The 19,590-nt window shown below is 46.9% G+C and overlaps 1 protein-coding gene across 1 annotated transcript in view; it reads right to left on the bottom strand.

The window, feature by feature from the left end:
* Nucleotides 1–19,590, bottom strand: part of EXOC4 (exocyst complex component 4) — a 392,940-nt gene that overhangs the window by 74,904 nt on the left and 298,446 nt on the right. The window contains 1 exon segment of the mRNA XM_087968910.1: nucleotides 4,260–4,479. Coding sequence (XP_087825036.1) covers nucleotides 4,260–4,479 — 220 coding nt within the window.

Genomic DNA, 19,590 nt, shown 5'->3' with positions numbered 1-19,590 from the left:
TGATTAGATAAGAATAGAATATAGAATAGAACAGAATAGAGATAGGATAGGATAGGATAGGATAGGATAGAATAGAATAGAATAGAATAGAATAGAATAGAATAGAATAGAATAGAATAGAATAGAGAGAAGAGATAGAATAGATTAGATAAAAATAGAATATAGAATAGAATAGAATAGAATAGAATAGAATAGAATAGAATAGAATAGAGAGAAGAGATAGAATAGATTAGATAAAAATAGAATATAGAATAGAATAGAATAGAATAGAATAGATAGAATAGAATAGATAGAATAGATTAGATAAGAATAGAATAGAGAATAGAATAGAGAAGAGTAGAGACAGAATAGAATATTCGATTCGATTAGAATAGAATAGAGATAGAATAGAATATTAGAAAAGAATAGAATATAGACTAGACTGGAATGGAATGGAATGGAATGGAACGGAATGGAGTGGAGTAGAGGAGAGGAGAGGTAGAATAGAATATTAGAAAAGAATAGAATATAGAATAGAATATTATATTAGATTAGATTAGAATAGAATATTAGATTAGATTAGATTAGAATAGAATAGAATAGAATATTAGATTAGATTAGATTAGATTAGAATATAGAATAGAATATTAGAAAGGAATAGAACGTAGAATAGAATAGAGAGAAGAGATAGATTAGAAAATAATAGAATATAGAATAGAGTAGAGTAGAATAGAGAAGAGTAGAGATAGAATAGAATATTAGAAAAGAATATAGAATAGAATATTAGATTAGATTAGATTAGATTAGATTAGATTAGAGATAGAATAGAATATTGAATAGGATAGAATAAAATATAGAAGAGAACAGAAGAGAGCAGAACAGAATAGAATAAGAAATAGAATAGAAATAGTAATAGAATAAGGAAAAGAATAGAACATAGAATAGAATATAACAATAGAATAGAAGAGAATGCAGAATAGAAGAGAACAATAGAAGAGAATATGGAAGAGAAGAGAACAGAAGAGAAAATAGAAAAGAATAGAAAAGAAAATAGAATATAGAGAAGAAAATAGAATATAGAGGGGGGAAAAAAACATTCAGCCTATATATGGGAAAAGCTTATTTTTCCAACCCTCACTGCCCTGTAAGGCTTCCTATGCTGAATTCTCCTTTGTTGCGTTATGACAGAAAAGACAACTTCTTATTTTCACTTTTTATTTTGAGAGGCAATTTATTTTCCCTTTGTCTCTACAGGAGACGGCTGCCACATTTCACGTGTTTGAGTTTTATTTTTTTTTAAATCTAGGTATAATTAAAGGTACATCATCTTCAAATGGTTAATATTTATGTATTTATATTTATAATGTTAAAATGTTAAAATGATTACAATAATTACAATGTTAAAAGCAAGGAGGAACTTGAATATCCAACGCTAACCAGAAGCAGGCGTTTTACACGTTGTGTTGATCAGAAGGCCCTTTATGTAACTTTCTGTGCTACAGATTTGCATGAGTGGTGTGATGACCCGGAGTCTCTCAAAATAACCCAAAACCCAAAACATACATTAAAGTCCGGTAAGGCCTTCAACTTAACTTCACTGTTTTATTAGGCCCAGTTTAAAGTCACAAAAATAAATAAGGAGGCAAACAGAAAACCAAAACAAACCGCATTGATGAGAGTTCCGAAGCAAGCCGAGATAAACTAATCATTAACTCCAGGAAAAAATAACCGAGAAAAGTCCATGGGAAGAACGCCAGCAAAGATAAGCCTCTTTCAAGGTGAACGCTAAATTGACTCCTGCAAATTCTAACTGCGCAGTTGCAAACTTATATCCATAGCTCCCACCTGCAATCTCCTCTTGAGTAGACCTCGCTTTTCCCTGATCGTCTCCTCCCTACTGATTTTATCTTCTTGGATTTATAGGGGTGATATTTCAGAGGACCTCGGAATGGGAAGGGCCAAGCTGGGTTATCAAGATCAACCGCTGCCCAGAAATAGGAATATAACTAAAACCGTCTCTTAAAAATGGTGGTGCAGCCTCCATTTAAGTATGCGGGATGGAGGAGAATTCAGCTCTTGTTGTGTTTTTTAAATAAAGGTATAGGTCATCCTTGACTTACAACAGTTCGTTTAGTTCATCGTCAAAGTTACAATGGCGCTGATAAAAGTGACTTACGACCATTTTTCACCCTTATGACCACTGCAGCAGCCCCCTGGTCATGTGATCAAAATTCAGAGGCTTGGCAACTGGCGTGTACTTATGACGGTTGCAATGCCCCGGAGTCACGTGAACTTATGACGAGCAAAGTCAAGGGGAAAAGCTAGATTCAACTTAACAACCGTAGTCCTCATTTAACGCTGCTGTGATTCATTTCACTGCGGCAAGAAAGGCCGTAAAATGGGGCAAAATTCTCTCAACAACTGTCTTGCTTAACAACGTAAGTTTTGGGCTCCATTTTGGTCGAAAGTCGAGGGCTACCTACCACTGCCTAAATCTGTTGGATAGAAGCAGTATAAAAGTAGATCCTGATTAGTTAATCAACCTGGAAACTAACTTCTGGTTAATTCATCGGTCTGTGCCTGGTACGGGTAGTTCTCAACTTACGACCACAATTTCAGAACTCACCCTCTCCTGGTGATTGGCCCAAAGTTACCCAGTCAGCTTTCATAAAGCAGGACTAGAATTCCCAGTCTCTTGGTGATTGGCCCAAGGTCACTCAGCTGGCTTTCATGCCTAACGCGGGACTAGAACTCACCATCTCCGGTGATTGGCCCAAAGTCACCCAGCTGACTTTCATGGATAAGGCGGAACTAGAACTCACAGTCTCCTGGTGATTGGCTCAAAGTCATCCAACCAGCTTTCATGGCTAAGGCGGGACTAGAACTCACCATCTCCTGGTGATTGGCCCAAAGACACCCAGCTGCCTTTCATTCTTAAGGCAGGACTAGAACTCCCCATCTCCTGGTGATTGGCCCAAAGTCACTCAGTCATCTTTCATAAGGCAGGACTAGAACTCCCATCTCCTGGTGATTGGCCCAAAGTCACCCAGTCAGATTTCATAAGGCAGGACTAGAACTCCCATCTCCTGGTGATTGGCCCAAAGTCACTCAGTCATCTTTCATAAGGCAGGACTAGAACTCCCATCTCCTGGTGATTGGCCCAAAGTCACCCAGTCAGATTTCATAAGGCAGGACTAGAACTCCCATCTCCTGGTGGTTGGCCCAAAGTCACCCAGTCAGATTTCATAAGGCAGGACTAGAACTCCCCAACGCCTGGTGATTGGCCCAAAGTCACCCAGTCAGATTTCATAAGGCAGGACTAGAACTCCCCATCGCCTGGTGATTGGCCCAAAGTCACCCAGTCAGATTTCATAAGGCAGGACTAGAACTCCCCATCTCCTGGTGATTGGCCCAAAGTCACCCAGTCAGATTTCATAAGGCAGGACTAGAACTCCCCAACTCCTGGTGATTGGCCCAAAGTCACCCAGTCAGATTTCATAAGGCAGGACTAGAACTCCCCATCTCCTGGTGATTGGCCCAAAGTCACTCAGTCATCTTTCATAAGGCAGGACTAGAACTCCCATCTCCTGGTGATTGGCCCAAAGTCACCCAGTCAGATTTCATAAGGCAGGACTAGAACTCCCATCTCCTGGTGGTTGGCCCAAAGTCACCCAGTCAGATTTCATAAGGCAGGACTAGAACTCCCCATCTCCTGGTGATTGGCCCAAAGTCACCCAGTCAGATTTCATAAGGCAGGACTAGAACTCCCCATCGCCTGGTGATTGGCCCAAAGTCACCCAGTCAGATTTCATAAGGCAGGACTAGAACTCCCAGTCTCCTGGTGATTGGCCCAAAGTCATCCAGTCAGCTTTCATAAGGCAGGGCTATAATTCCCAGTCCCCTGGTGATTGGCCCAAAGACACCCAGCTGCCTTTCATTCTTAAGGCAGGACTAGAACTCACCATCTCCTGGTTTCTAGCCTGGTGCTTTAACCATTAGACAAAACAGGCTCTCTAATTATTGTTGCATTTCTAATTTTGTGTGTGTGTGTGTGTGTGTGTGTGTGTGTGTGTGTGTGTGAAATTTATATTATTTGATGACCATGGGGTGCAACTGTGCAGCCAACATAATTTTGAAAACAGATCGTAAGCAGCTTTTGGGTGGCCTGCTGTAAATTTAAACGGTCCTTAAATGAACATTCATAAGTCAAGGACTATCTCTGGGAAATTGGGAAGGTTTTTCTCCCCCCCCCCCCACCGCTTTCCCGCCAACCATCTTACCTGCAAGAGAGGCCGTTGCACACCGAGCATTTTCATGGTGTCTGCATTGGCCAGGATCTTCAGGGGGTCGGTAATTTTGGTGACACCCTCGATTTCCTTGTTAATTTCTCCCAGGACTTGGTTGAGAAAGATGTTCTTAATGTAGATGGTGAGGAATTCTCGGAGGGGGCATTGCTTAGCGGGACTGAACCCCAAGGCGTGTTCGATCTCTTGAATAAACCTGAAATACAGTACAACAAAAAGAGGGAGATACGTCATTACGACAGCAGAGGAGGATTAAAGCCTATGAATTCCGCCATTTTCAACCCGAGGCAGGTAGTCCTCGACTTACAACAGTCTCATTTAGTGACCCTTCAGAGTTACGATTGGCACTGAACAAACTGACTGGGGACCGTTTTTCACACACCCATCGCAGCATTCCCGGGGTTGCGGGATCAAAATTCGGAAGCTTGGCAACTGACTCGTATTGTTCTGACCAAGGCTTCCTAGACCGTAATTACAAACACGCTTATTTTAAAAATAAGTCTTATTTTCGTGCAATGCTGGGAATTATTTTCATTTCCAGCTAGTAATGAATCTCAAACAGTCCCTCGAGATAAGCACCCACCTTTCTTTCCTGTGAAGTGCTGCCAATAACAGAAGTGTCAAATGAACTAGAAAAAAAACAACAACCGAAGTACAAAGAGCTTCAAGAATGAATCTGAACCGAACGAACGACTTTGCTTCCTGCAAAAGCTTCGTCATCTTTGCCTTACTTTTATCCCTTATGGGAGGGGCAATCAACTCCCAGCCTTACTCTCGAGTCGCCCCTTTTGTCTCAGCTGCTCTTGCTCTCTAGCGGCTCTGTGCACACGCGACCTGGGAACAGGCTCCCCTTGTTCCTCTGCCTTGCTGTGATAAGTCATATTTTTCAGTGCTGTCGTAACTTTGAATGGTCACAAAACGAATGGTCGTTATGTCGAGGAGTATCTGAACCTTGAATATGGTCCGTATCCAGCAGAAACCCATCTGAATCTGTTTGATCTCGTGTCCAATTAAAGCATGTGTTGAGAAGGCTGTTGCCAGCAGCCGAATCAGAGGAGAAGGAAGAGGAGGAGGCGTGGGAGTCAGGGTCAGCAACCTGGGAGCTCCGAGGGGGAAGAGGGAGTGGAGCTGGCAGAGAGAGAGAGAGGTGGAGCCTGGGGCATCCGTCAGCCCTCAGATGGAGAATCAACAGCCCCCAGGTCTGGAGGTGGCTGATGAGGAAGAGGAGGAACAGCTGGGTCCAGTGCCTGAGGCGTGGATGCGCAGAAGGCAGAGGAGAGGAGAGCAGTGGAAATCTACAAGCCGGTCCTTGGGACAGAAGAGCCACCGCTGCTCGTGAAGCTCCACCCTAGCTCTGGGGATAAAAGGCAGGGGACGGAGACGAATAGATGTGACAGACAACTATTCATCTCCCTGCCAGATGGACTTGTTAGCCTGCGGTGAGAGAAACTTTTTGCCGAGGAGAGGAGAGCAGTGGAAATCTATGGGCCGGTCCCTGGAACAGAAGAGCCACCGCTACTAGCGAAGCCCCACTCTAGCTTTGGGGATAAAAGGCAGGGGATGGAGACGAATAGATGTGACAGACAACTATTCATCTCCCTGCCAGATGGACTTGTTAGCCTGCGGTGAGAGAAACTTTTTGCCGAGGAGAGGAGAGCAGTGGAAATCTATGGGCCGGTCCCTGGAACGGAAGAGCCACCGCTGCTAGTGAAGCCCCACTCTAGCTCTGGGGATAAAAGGCAGGGGACGGAGACGAATAGATGTGACAGACAACTATTCATCTCCCTGCCGGATGGACTTGTTAGCCTGGGGTGAGAGAGAAACTTTTCGCCCAGGCTGCCGGCCTTCCTAATAAAGGAATCTTTTGAGTTCACTTCAGAGGGTTTGCCGTATTTGGGGAGCTGGCTCAGAACAAAAGCTTAGTTGGCAATGGAGGAGTTGAAGGACCCAGCAATCTTATGAAAACAATTTTCATAATTGAAAAATGTTTTTGTAGGATCAAGAAAATCTGAACAGCATTTCCAGGAGCTCTTTGAAAAGAATGCAGTAGAATTAATTTGGCAATCACAGGATTATGTATCAAGGCAACAATTGCTGGGGGAACCCGTTTATCTTTTCAGCCCGATCTCTAACAAGAGTTTCCCCCCCTCCCCCACTTTGACAATCTCATTATTAACAACAATAAAACATCACAGCCCACAAAAATAAAACAGAGTCTGGGGAACAATTTAAAAAACGTGATTCTAGGTCAAGACGGAGAATGGCGAGTAAACCCAGCTGCTTAAGATCACAAGAGTTTCTTCGAAATGCAAAATGTTTGTCATATACAGGTGGTCCTTGACTTACAATGATTCATTTAGTGACCATTGTTGAGGTAATTCCCCCGTTAGGAGAATGAGCGCATACAGGGAGATGTATTTGAGAGTCGTGTTTGAATAATACACACACAGTACACAGATATACTGTACAGTAAATGTAGGTTTTTACTTCCAGACAGTTTAAGCAAAGTTCAAGATAAGCAGTCCAAAAGTCATTCACAGGTAAATCAGTCAGTTTTTCAATCCAGGGATAATCCAAATATCAAAGTCCAGTGTCAAAAAACAGTTCAGTATCAGACTTACATTAAATCCAGTAATATCAGTCAATTAGAAGAAATGGAGCAACGGCAATACTTTCCAACAGAAGGAAACAGAGATACTCACTCAGACACAGTCTCTTCTGAGACTAAGACTAAGACAATCCAGGTTTCTGGCTCCATCTTATGGCTGTTTGAGAAACCACACCCAATTGCATGCTCTTGCATTCCCTTAAAGATATAGTACTAAAATGTTTATCCTGGTTTATATATTTCTAACCCAAATACCTGTTAGGTGACTTATATTCCTAACAACCGTTCAAAGTTACATAACATCATCAGTGGGAATGGCAAACCCTACCCTCCCTCACACTGATAGTGTTGCCTAGATGGGTAATAAAATGCCTGAAGGAACCAACCAAGCTCAGAGAGCACCAAGGATGCCGCAGTTCAACCCTGAGCTACAAATATTCTCCGCTATCAATACAATCAAGCCCTGAAGTGCCTTTGAAGAGCCTTCAACAGAGCAGTTCGTTCAGGAACACCTCCATGATATTCCTGTGTATTCCAAGCTGGCATTTTAATGGAGGGAGGGACTCCTACATTTGTTGACTCCAAAGAGTGTTCAGACTATACTTCAGGTATCAATATTGATCATGGGGCCTTCAAAGTATGTTCTCCCAGAGTAAGCAAATCTGTTGGAAAACTCCATTTTAATACATTAGATTTAATGACTCTCATGGTCCCAATTCAACACGACAAATATTATTGCTACAAATCGCTCAGTTGGGTTTCACGCCTAAAAGTAGGACTAGAATTCACTGTCTCCTGGTGATTAGTCCAAAGTCACCCAGCCAATTTTCCTTCCTAAGGGGAAACTAGAACTCACAATCGCCTGGTAATGGGGCCAAAGTCTCCCAGCCAGCTTTCCTGCCTAAGGGGAAACTAGAATTCACAGTTGCCTGATAACTGGCCCAAAGTCACCCTGGCGGCTTTCATGCCTAAAGTGGGACTAGAACTCACAGTCTCCTGGTGATTGGCCCAAAGTCACACCGTGGCTTTCAGTGCTTAAGGCAGGACTAGAAGTCACCATCTCCTAGTGATTGGCCCAAAGTTACCCAGTCCACTTTCATGCCTAAGGCGGGACTAGAACTCACCATCTCCTGGTGATTGGCCCAAAGTTACCCAGTCCACTTTCATGCCTAAAGAGGGACTAGAACTCACCGTCTCCTGGTGATTGGCCCAAAGTTACCCAGTCCACTTTCATGCCTAAAGAGGGACTAGAACTCACCGTCTCCTGGTGATTGGCCCAAAGTTACCCAGTCCGCTTTCATGCCTAAGGCGGGACTAGAACTCACCATCTCCTGGTGATTGGCCCAAAGTTACCCAGTCCGCTTTCATGCCTAAAGAGGGACTAGAACTCACCATCTCCTGGTGATTGGCCCAAAGTTACCCAGTCCACTTTCATGCCTAAAGAGGGACTAGAACTCACCGTCTCCTGGTGATTGGCCCAAAGTTACCCAGTCCGCTTTCATGCCTAAGGCGGGACTAGAACTCACCATCTCCTGGTGATTGGCCCAAAGTTACCCAGTCCGCTTTCATGCCTAAGGCGGGACTAGAACTCACCATCTCCTGGTGATTGGCCCAAAGTTACCCAGTCCGCTTTCATGCCTAAAGAGGGACTAGAACTCACCGTCTCCTGGTGATTGGCCCAAAGTTACCCAGTCCACTTTCATGCCTAAAGAGGGACTAGAACTCACCGTCTCCTGGTGATTGGCCCAAAGTTACCCAGTCCACTTTCATGCCTAAAGAGGGACTAGAACTCACCGTCTCCTGGTGATTGGCCCAAAGTTACCCAGTCCACTTTCATGCCTAAAGAGGGACTAGAACTCACCATCTCCTGGTGATTGGCCCAAAGTTACCCAGTCCACTTTCATGCCTAAAGAGGGACTAGAACTCACCGTCTCCTGGTGATTGGCCCAAAGTTACCCAGTCCACTTTCATGCCTAAAGAGGGACTAGAACTCACCATCTCCTGGTGATTGGCCCAAAGTTACCCAGTCCACTTTCATGCCTAAAGAGGGACTAGAACTCACCGTCTCCTGGTGATTGGCCCAAAGTTACCCAGTCCGCTTTCATGCCTAAGGCGGGACTAGAACTCACCATCTCCTGGTGATTGGCCCAAAGTTACCCAGTCCGCTTTCATGCCTAAAGAGGGACTAGAACTCACCATCTCCTGGTGATTGGCCCAAAGTTACCCAGTCCACTTTCATGCCTAAAGAGGGACTAGAACTCACCGTCTCCTGGTGATTGGCCCAAAGTTACCCAGTCCGCTTTCATGCCTAACGCGGGACTAGAACTCACCATCTCCTGGTGATTGGCCCAAAGTTACCCAGTCCGCTTTCATGCCTAAGGCGGGACTAGAACTCACCATCTCCTGGTGATTGGCCCAAAGTTACCCAGTCCGCTTTCATGCCTAAAGAGGGACTAGAACTCACCGTCTCCTGGTGATTGGCCCAAAGTTACCCAGTCCGCTTTCATGCCTAAAGAGGGACTAGAACTCACCATCTCCTGGTGATTGGCCCAAAGTTACCCAGTCCGCTTTCATGCCTAAGGCGGGACTAGAACTCACCATCTCCTGGTGATTGGCCCAAAGTTACCCAGTCCGCTTTCATGCCTAAGGCGGGACTAGAACTCACCATCTCCTGGTGATTGGCCCAAAGTTACCCAGTCCGCTTTCATGCCTAAGGCGGGACTAGAACTCACCGTCTCCTGGTGATTGGCCCAAAGTTACCCAGTCCACTTTCATGCCTAAAGAGGACTAGAACTCACCGTCTCCTGGTGATTGGCCCAAAGTTACCCAGTCCACTTTCATGCCTAAAGAGGGACTAGAACTCACCGTCTCCTGGTGATTGGCCCAAAGTTACCCAGTCCGCTTTCATGCCTAAGGCGGGACTAGAACTCACCATCTCCTGGTGATTGGCCCAAAGTTACCCAGTCCGCTTTCATGCCTAAAGAGGGACTAGAACTCACCATCTCCTGGTGATTGGCCCAAAGTTACCCAGTCCACTTTCATGCCTAAAGAGGGACTAGAACTCACCGTCTCCTGGTGATTGGCCCAAAGTTACCCAGTCCGCTTTCATGCCTAACGCGGGACTAGAACTCACCATCTCCTGGTGATTGGCCCAAAGTTACCCAGTCCGCTTTCATGCCTAAGGCGGGACTAGAACTCACCATCTCCTGGTGATTGGCCCAAAGTTACCCAGTCCGCTTTCATGCCTAAAGAGGGACTAGAACTCACCGTCTCCTGGTGATTGGCCCAAAGTTACCCAGTCCACTTTCATGCCTAAAGAGGGACTAGAACTCACCATCTCCTGGTGATTGGCCCAAAGTTACCCAGTCCGCTTTCATGCCTAAGGCGGGACTAGAACTCACCATCTCCTGGTGATTGGCCCAAAGTTACCCAGTCCGCTTTCATGCCTAAGGCGGGACTAGAACTCACCATCTCCTGGTGATTGGCCCAAAGTTACCCAGTCCGCTTTCATGCCTAAAGAGGGACTAGAACTCACCGTCTCCTGGTGATTGGCCCAAAGTTACCCAGTCCGCTTTCATGCCTAAAGAGGGACTAGAACTCACCGTCTCCTGGTGATTGGCCCAAAGTTACCCAGTCCGCTTTCATGCCTAAGGCGGGACTAGAACTCACCATCTCCTGGTGATTGGCCCAAAGTTACCCAGTCCGCTTTCATGCCTAAGGCGGGACTAGAACTCACCATCTCCTGGTGATTGGCCCAAAGTTACCCAGTCCGCTTTCATGCCTAAAGAGGGACTAGAACTCACCATCTCCTGGTGATTGGCCCAAAGTTACCCAGTCCACTTTCATGCCTAAAGAGGGACTAGAACTCACCGTCTCCTGGTGATTGGCCCAAAGTTACCCAGTCCGCTTTCATGCCTAAGGCGGGACTAGAACTCACCATCTCCTGGTGATTGGCCCAAAGTTACCCAGTCCGCTTTCATGCCTAAGGCGGGACTAGAACTCACCATCTCCTGGTGATTGGCCCAAAGTTACCCAGTCCGCTTTCATGCCTAAAGAGGGACTAGAACTCACCGTCTCCTGGTGATTGGCCCAAAGTTGCCCAGTCCGCTTTCAGGCCTAAGGCGGGACTAGAACTCACCATCTCCTGGTGATTGGCCCAAAGTTACCCAGTCCGCTTTCATGCCTAAGGCGGGACTAGAACTCACCGTCTCCTGGTGATTGGCCCAAAGTCACCCAGCCAACTTTCCTGCCTAAGGGGAAACTAGAACTCACTATCACCTGGTAATGGAACCAAAGTTACCCGGCCGGCTTTCATGCCTAAAGCAGGACTAGAACTCTTTTGTCGCCTGGTAATTGCCCTGAAGTCTCCCAGTCAGCTTTCATGCCTAAGACAGGACTAGGACTCACTGTCTCCTGGTGATTGGCCTAAAATGCCCCAGCCAACTTGCATGCTTACAGCGGAACTAGAACTCCCCATCTCCCGCTGATTGACCCAATAATAATCCACGTGCTACTCTAACTTCCCCTGCTGCCTTCAAAAGAACAGCTGTCTCAGGGGAATCCAAAATGGTAAATATCTCCACCGTTTCCCATGCAAGCCTTCAATGTCAAACATGATAGGATCAACTCAATTAACACCTTCAACTCCCTTCCCTGCTGCTCCCCCAGCTCTCCCCCCTCCCCACGGCCCCCTCCTCTAATCAGTTAACTAACACACTTATGAGGGACTTGTGGGTGTCTGTCAATCCAATTATTTCCTATCTGGGATGTGAAGACGCTTCATTAAATACAGTGGGACAGATGGCCAGTTCCTTCACCGATCAATCAACCGACTGATTAGCAGATGAGGGCTTCCAAAATCGATGCCGTCGGGTGTTTCGGGTATCGGAAAAGTCCAGAGGGCAAAATTCAGATCCGTGCGGTCACTCTGTCCAGCGAGGGTGAAGAGTGGCATCTTACACCTGCCGAGCTGCCTGCTCAAACCAATGCTACACAACGCAAGACTGAAGAATGAAGGTGGCTAGTTGGCTTTGAGGACTGACAGCTTATTAAGCTAAATTTGATTGATTTATTTGTATCCCAAGTTTATGATTACCAATAATTTATTTTTACAAATAATTCAAGGCGGTGAATGAATGTAATATACTTTTCTCCTCTTATTTTTTTCCCCCCTACTACAACGACCCTGTTGAGGGAAGTTGCTTGAAAGAAAGTGACTGGCCCAAGGTCATCCAGCTGGCTTTTATGCCTAAAGTGGGACTAGAACTCACTGTCTCCTAGTGATTGGCCTAAAGTCACCCAGCCTGCTTTTATGACTATGGCAGGATTAGAATTCACCGTCTCCTGGTGATTAGCCCAAAGTCATCCAGCCAGCTTTCCTGCTTAAGGTAGAACTAGAACTCCCTGTCTCCTGGAGAGGCCCAAAGTCACGCAAACTGGCTTTCATGGCTAAGGCAGAACTAGAACTCACAGTCTCCTGGTGACTGGCCCAAAGTCCCCAACTGGCTCTCCTGCCTAAGGAGGGACTAGAACTCATTGTCTCCTGGTGACGGGCCCAAAGTCATTCCAGCCGGCTTTCCTGCTTAAGGTGGAACTAGAACTCACTGACTCCTGGCGATTCTGGTGGACTTTGGACTAGTCCTCCAACCGTCTTTCATTGCTGAGGCAGAACTAGAACTTCCTGTCTCCTGGTGACTGGCCTAAAGTCACCAAGCCAGCTTTCATGCCTAAGGCTGGACTAGAACTTCCTGTCTCCTGGTGACTGGCCCAAAATCACCCAGCTGGCTTTCATGGCTAAAGCAGAACCAGAACTTCCTGTCTCCTCGAGAGGCCCAAAGTCATCCAGCCAGCTTTCCTGCCTAACTGGAAACTAGAACTTATTGTCCCCTGGTGACTGACCCAAAGTCATTCCAGCCGGCTTTCCTGCTTAAGGTGGAACTAGAACTTCCTGTCTCCTGCAGAGGCCCAGAGTCCCCCAGCCGGCTTTTATGACTATGGCGGGACTAGAACTCACTGTCTCCTAGTGACCGGCCCAAAAATCACTCAGCTGCCTTTCATGCCTAAGGCGGGGACTAGAACTCACAGTCCCTTGGTGACTGGCCCAAAGTCACCAACTGGCTTTCCTGCCTAAAGAGGGACTAGAACTCACCGTCTCCTGGTTTCTAGCCTGACGCTTTAGCTACTAGACCAATCTGGCTCTCGACGCAGGGAGGACTAACCGAGCTGTTGTCTAACCAGATGCCTGACAACAAAGAAATGTGTGTAACACATTTACAGAGGCAGGGATCAGATTCCCAGGAGAGGAACACAAGAAGTCACCACTGACAGCGTTCCAACAACGTAAGAAACACACACGTTACGCTCCAAGTGAGGCCGCATCGAAGCCAAGTCCCCATTGAACCTCCATTGAGCTCATTATTAAACTGGCAGGGAAAGGCAGCTACAAAGGGGCGAACAATATTGTGTTTTTTCAAGAGAGAGACGGAGAACAGCTGAGCCCACCGGATAGCAAGGACGCGGCAAGCTATTTCTCGTGTAAAGTTGGACGCAAAACCTCATCGTTAAAATTTTTATTGCCGCCTTGGGAGGCGTCACGTTGCTAAAACAATTACAGCCACCGGAGAAGCTGGAATCTTTCTTCAAAATCAGACCGGGAAACAAGACACTAGGGCAGGGAGATCCTTGACATATAGCCACCGTTGAGCCCAGAATTCCTGTCGCTGAGCGAGGCGTCGGTTCGGCGAGTTTCGACCCGCGTTACAAATTTTCTGGCCGTGTTCATGAAGCGAATCGCCGCGGTTCTTAAATGAGTAACCTGGTTGTTAAGGAAATCTGGCTGCCCCCGTTGACTTTGCTCGTCGCAAAAGGGAATCACGTGACACCCCGGGACACTGCAACCGTCATAAATGTGAGTCGGTTGCCAAGCATCCGGATTTTGATCACGGGACCACGGGGAAGCTGCAACGGTTGTTAAGTGTGTGAAAAACGGCCATAGACCACTTTTTTCAGTGCCGTGGTAACTCTGAATGGTCATTAAGCAAAGCATTATAAGTCGAGGACTAGAAATGGAGAACGTAAAGCAAGAAAAACAGCAGCCATTTTCTTCTTCTTCTTCTTCATTATTTTATTCTTTATTATCTTATTATGAAGTCCAGGCATAAATTGATTTAAGGAATCAAAACGGGGGTCTGTTGTTGAGGGAGTGGTTTTTTAAAAAAGGGGGAACATTGCCATTTACACACAGTGGTACTTAGTCCTCGACATACAGCAGTTCGTTTAGTGATCGTTCAAAGTTACAACGGCCCCTGAAAAAAGTGAGGTTTTTTTAAATAAACAATTTATTAAACAAAACAATTAAAAACACTGAACATGGTGAAGTCGGTTTGACGTGATTTTGGGTCAACATCGCATCTATAAACAATTATTCAACTATATACATATATACATTTGTTCGTTCATATAATGCATTTCTACCATCCTTCATCTTCTTTTCATCTCATCCAATCATTTACCCTTTTCAACCAGTCCTTTCCCAACTTAAGACCTTCCTCTCTGCTCCCACAAATGATAGAATTTATCTCAAATTGCCGATAATAAGCCGATTCATCTTTGTTTTTTCATTTCTAGAGTTAATTTGTCCATTTCAGCGCATAGCAAGATTTTGTTGATTACTTCTTCACTTGGTATAACTGTCTCTTTCCAGTTCTGGGCAAATGTTGTCCTTGCTGCAGTAATAATGTATATAATCAAATAAAGCTCATCTTTCTTATATATTTTTTGGACATAATTCCCAATAGAAAGCCTTCTGATAAGTGATCGACTTTAAAACCCAACATTTCCTCCAGCCATTTCTCCCCGTCCTAAGCCAATCCTCCTGCGCTTTTTGGCAGCACCACCACGCATGATAATATGTTCCCCATTCTATTGAACATTTCCAGCAATTTGGGGACTGGCTTTTGTACATCTTGGCCAGTCTGGCTGGTGGGAGATGCCATTGATAAAAAAGTGAGTTTTACAATGGCGCAGAAAGACATGACTTAGGACCGTTTTTCACACTTATGACCATTGCAGTATCCCTGGGGGCCACTTGATTTACATTTGGACCCTTGGCCTCTGATTCATACTTATGACCGTTGTGCGGCGTCCCAGGGTCATGTGATCAAATTTCAGCTGCTTGGTAACCGACTCACATTTATGATGGTTTCAGGGTCCCGGGGGGTGGTGGGGGTGATCCCCTTTTGCGACCTTCTGACAAGCAACGTCAATGGGGGAAAGCCAGATTCACTTAACAACTGTGACTAACTGAACGACTGCACTGATTCATTTAACCACCGTGGCACAAAAGGTTGCCAAATGGGGCAAAACTCAATGAACCACGTCTCCCTTAGCCACAGAGGTTTGAGCTTTTGTGACCTTCCCCGTCAGCTTCTGGACACGTCAAAGGGGAGGGGGCGGAAACTGGATTGGCTTAACGACCACACGAATCACTTAACAATGGCAGGGATTCACTTAAGAACCGTGGCAACTCACCTTGCATGAAGAGAGCGTGGATTCCCTTAACAACTGCCTGTTGTGGCTGTCAGGATTCCAGCCATCGCCCTAATTAAATCATGATTCTCGAGCCAAACTTCAAAAAATTTCAAAGGATTTATTAGAGGCGACATACTGGCACTGCCCTGTACGAAGCCAACTCTGGCATACGTTATTTATAGTCCCCTGTGACCCTGTTTCCCCCCTTTCTGGGTGTGTCATAAATCACATTCTCCAACTGAGCATGTTCACAGGCTGGGTGTCACCAATCAAAGATATTCTGTGGGCAAAAGTTCTGGTAGCTTAGTTACAATCTTTTAAAGACAAGAGTTGGAATGTACATTTGCTTTCAAATGCTGCACTACTCTTCCAGATTTCCTTCCTCCCCCATCTCCCCCCCCCCTTTTTAATGGCAACTACTAAAACAGGCCTAGGAATGGTTCATGAGTTGACAGTGGCCTGTCGGCCGCCGGCCCCTCCGGCAGCCGAATCAGATGAGGAAGTGGCGTGAGAGTCGGGGTCAGCATGAAGGCAACCTGAGAGCTTTGAGGGGGAAGAGGGAATGGAGCTGGCGGGGGGGTGGGCCGGAGCCTGGGCCATCCATCAGCTCTCAGTTGGAGAGTCAACAGCAGGTCTGGAGGTGGCTGATGAGGAAGAGGAAGAATAGCCGGGTCCAGTGCCTGAGGCGTGGATGCGCAGAAGGAAGAGGAGAGGAGAGCAGTGGAAATCCATGGGCTGGTCCTTGGGACGGAAGAGCCACCACTGCTAGCAAGGCCCCATTCTAGCTCTGGGGATAAAAGGCAGGGGACGGAGATGAATAGGGGTGGCAGACGGATGGACTTGTTAGCCTGCGGTGAGAGAGAGAGAGAGATAAACTTTTTGCCGGAGCTGCTGGTGATCCTAATAAAGGGAACATTTGTTTAACTACAGAGGGTTTGTTCGTATTTGGAGGTCAGGGTCAGAACACTGCCCTGCTCAGAAACAGAAATTCTAGTCGTTAAATCAAGGACCACCAAATATGGTCGTAAGCCGAGGACCGCCGGAATGGGATTCGTCCCTTCCAAATAGTTTCAGCGCATGATTTTTTTTGGGGGGCATCCCAGAGACATGAGCCTCTTCGCAACCACAAATCACACGCCCACAGTTCTTAATAATTAATAACTTTTTACGGTGGGCGCATCTGAAGCACGAAAGATGTTGTGTTCATTAACAGGCCGGAAAGCAAGAAAGCAGCAAGCGCTCCAGATGGGAAGAAAGCGCGAAGGCTGCATTCTAGATCGGGGCCGATTCTGTAGGAAAAGTTGGCTGGGGGGTGGGGGCTGGTGTTGGGGTGGGGGGGGTAGGGGTCTGAAAAGGGAAGGCACACCAGGGAGATGAAATTTCTCTCTTTTCCCCAGAGGCTCGGTTCACTTCCACAAAAGAAATGCAACGTTCTTTGCTAAACAAACTTTAAAAGGTTCCTTACGGCATCTCCCAGGATCACATAGGGCAGTGGTGGCTAACCTTTTTGGGCTGGGGCGCCGCCATCTTTTGCAAAAAAGCAATTTTCATCAAAAGATGGCGCGTAAGCGCCGGTGAGCCTTTCCGGGTGAAAGCCATTTCTGCGAAAAAATCCACCAAGGCAGCGCGCCACTCATTGCAGCCAATCACTTGCGATGACGTCACCGGAAGTGATTTTCGTCAAGATGCGGCGCCCACGCTAACCTTGAACCGGGCATGGCGTCGAAAAGGTTGGGGATCCCTGCCTGCAGCCATCTCCCAGGATCACATAGGGCAGTGGTGGCTAACCTTTTGGGCTCCTCTGCCAAAATTGTGCAGGTGCTTGCACACTTGCGCTCGCGTGCCAGCATCCAGAAGGCAGTGTGCACACTCCCATGCCCCTACGCATGCGTGTGCAATCCTCACCCCATTTCCCCACCGCCCCTTTACCTGCACTGTGCCTCACAGCTGATTTTTGGCGGTTTGAGGCCTTTTCAGGCTCCAAGAGGCTTCAGGAAGGCTTCTGCAGGCTCAGAAAACTAGGCCTGCTTTGTCACTTCCGGTATTTCCGGAAAAACAGGAAGTGATGAAAGGCCCTAGTTTTAGGCCTGAAAAGCCTGCAGAAGCCTTCCTGAAGCCTCTGGGAGGCCGAAAAGGCCTCAAACTGGCTGAAAATCAGCTGTTAGGCACGCACCTCATGCGCAGTGAGATAAGTTTGCCTGCAGCTCGTGTGCCGGCAGAAATGGCTCTGTGTGACACCTGTGGCATGCATGCCATAGGTTCGCCATCATGCATTTAGGGAGTCCTCAAATTATGACCACAATTGAGGCCACAATTTGGACTAGATCAGGGGTCTCCAACCTTGTCTACTTTAAGCCTGGAGGTCCAACTCCCAGCTGGCTGGGGAATTCCAGGAGTTGAAGTCTGCCAGGTTTAAATTTGTAGCACTGATGATGTTACCTAGCTTGGTAATTAAAGGCCTGCAAGAAAACCATCAAGCTCAAAAAGCACCGAGGATCCTACAGTTGTCATCGTCTTCCACCTCCTCTCCACAAACCCCTCTCCCTTCTAACCTTGATGATGTTACCTAGTTGGGTCATGAAACGTCTGCAAGAAAACTGCCAAGCTCAGAGACCACCAATGATCCCTTCCTCCTCCTCTTCCTCCTCCTTCCCTTCCCTTTCCTTCTTCTCCTTCTCCTCCTCCTCCCAAACCCCACTCTCTTCCAGCACTGATGATGTTACCTAGTTGGGTCATGAAACGTCTGCAAGAAAGCCACCAATCTCAGAGAACACCAAGGACCTCCACTCTTCTCTTTCTCCTCCTCCTTTTTCCCTTCCTTCCTTCTTCTCCTTCTCCTTCCCGTCTCCTCCTTCTCTTCCTCCTTTTCTTCTCCTCCTCCTCCTTTCTTCTTCTTCTTTCTTCCTCCTCCTCCTCCTCCTCCCAAACCCCACCCACTTCCAGCACTGATGATGTTACCTAGTTGGGTCATGAAACGTCTGCAAGAAAACTGCCAAACTCACTGAGCACCAAGGACCCCACCGTTCAACCCTAAGCTACAGATATTCTCTTCTACTGAACCAGGTTATTCTATCGATACAGGTTTCCAGCATCTGAAGGCCACAAAGAAGGGGTCTTAATTATGACCCCCAACTGCAGCTTACAGGCCGCCCCTGAGTCATCAGGCCGGGCAAGATGCGAGCAGGACGAGATGAGCCAGTTGGTCTGATTGGACCTGGCTCAGTTTTTCCACGCCTGGCAGTCACTGGGGACTGGCATATGCTGCGCTCTTGAACAGCTTCCCAAGGTTTCTGGGTGCCATATGGATGGGCTTCAGGATGCCTATTGTCTTTGTGAGTCTGCCAGGAGAGGAGGAGGAGGAGGAGGAGGAGGAGGAGGAGGAGGAGGAGGAGGAGGAGGAAGAGGAAGGTGGAAAGAAGGAAGAAGGAAGGAGCAGGAAGGTGGAAGAAGGGAGAAGGAAGGGAGGAAGAAGGAAGGAAGGGAGGATAAAGGGAAGAGGAAGAGGAAGAGGAGGAGAAAGAAGAAGAGGAGGAGGAGGAGGAGGAGAGGTAGAAAGGGGAAGGTGGAAAGAAGGAAGAGAGGAAGAAGGAAGAAGGGCAGGAGGAAGGAAGTAGAAGGAAGGAAGAGGATAAAGGGAAGAGGAAGAGGAAGAGAGAGGAGGAAGAAGAAGAGGAGGAGGAGGAAGAAGGAAGAAGGAAGAAGGAGGAGGAGGAGGAGGAGGAGGAGGAGGAGGAGGAGGAGGAGGAGGAGGAGGAGGAGGAGGAGGAGGAGGAGGAGGAGGAAGAAAAATGTGTTCAAATGCTGGATGATGCGACGGATTGCCATTTGGAACACAACATGCCAGATTATCACACTTGTCGAAAACTGCAATGTACAATTTCTTGTGATATCGCGGTACCAGGAGACGCCAGAGTCGAAGAAAAAGAACAGGAGGGGAAAAAATCACGAAATATCGCAACCTGGCCATCAAAACTACACGGTTATGGATGAAAGGTGTAAGAGGGATTCCCCCCCATTGTCATCGGGGCAATTGGCGCCATGTCCAAGACGTTAACAAAACACATCGAGAAATTGGAGCTTCCGGCAATCACACCAGCGGAACTGCAAAAAACTGCGCTACTCGGAACATTGTGCATCTTAAGAAAATACTTGGTTGATACTTAGGATGCT

This window comes from Notechis scutatus, chromosome 6, assembly GCF_049901735.1.
Source record: "Notechis scutatus isolate UNSWTSFEM ecotype Mainland chromosome 6, rNotScu1.2, whole genome shotgun sequence".
Lineage (NCBI taxonomy): Eukaryota > Metazoa > Chordata > Lepidosauria > Squamata > Elapidae > Notechis > Notechis scutatus.
The sequence above is the reverse complement of the archived record's forward strand: the minus strand, read 5'-3'. Positions and strand labels throughout refer to the sequence as shown.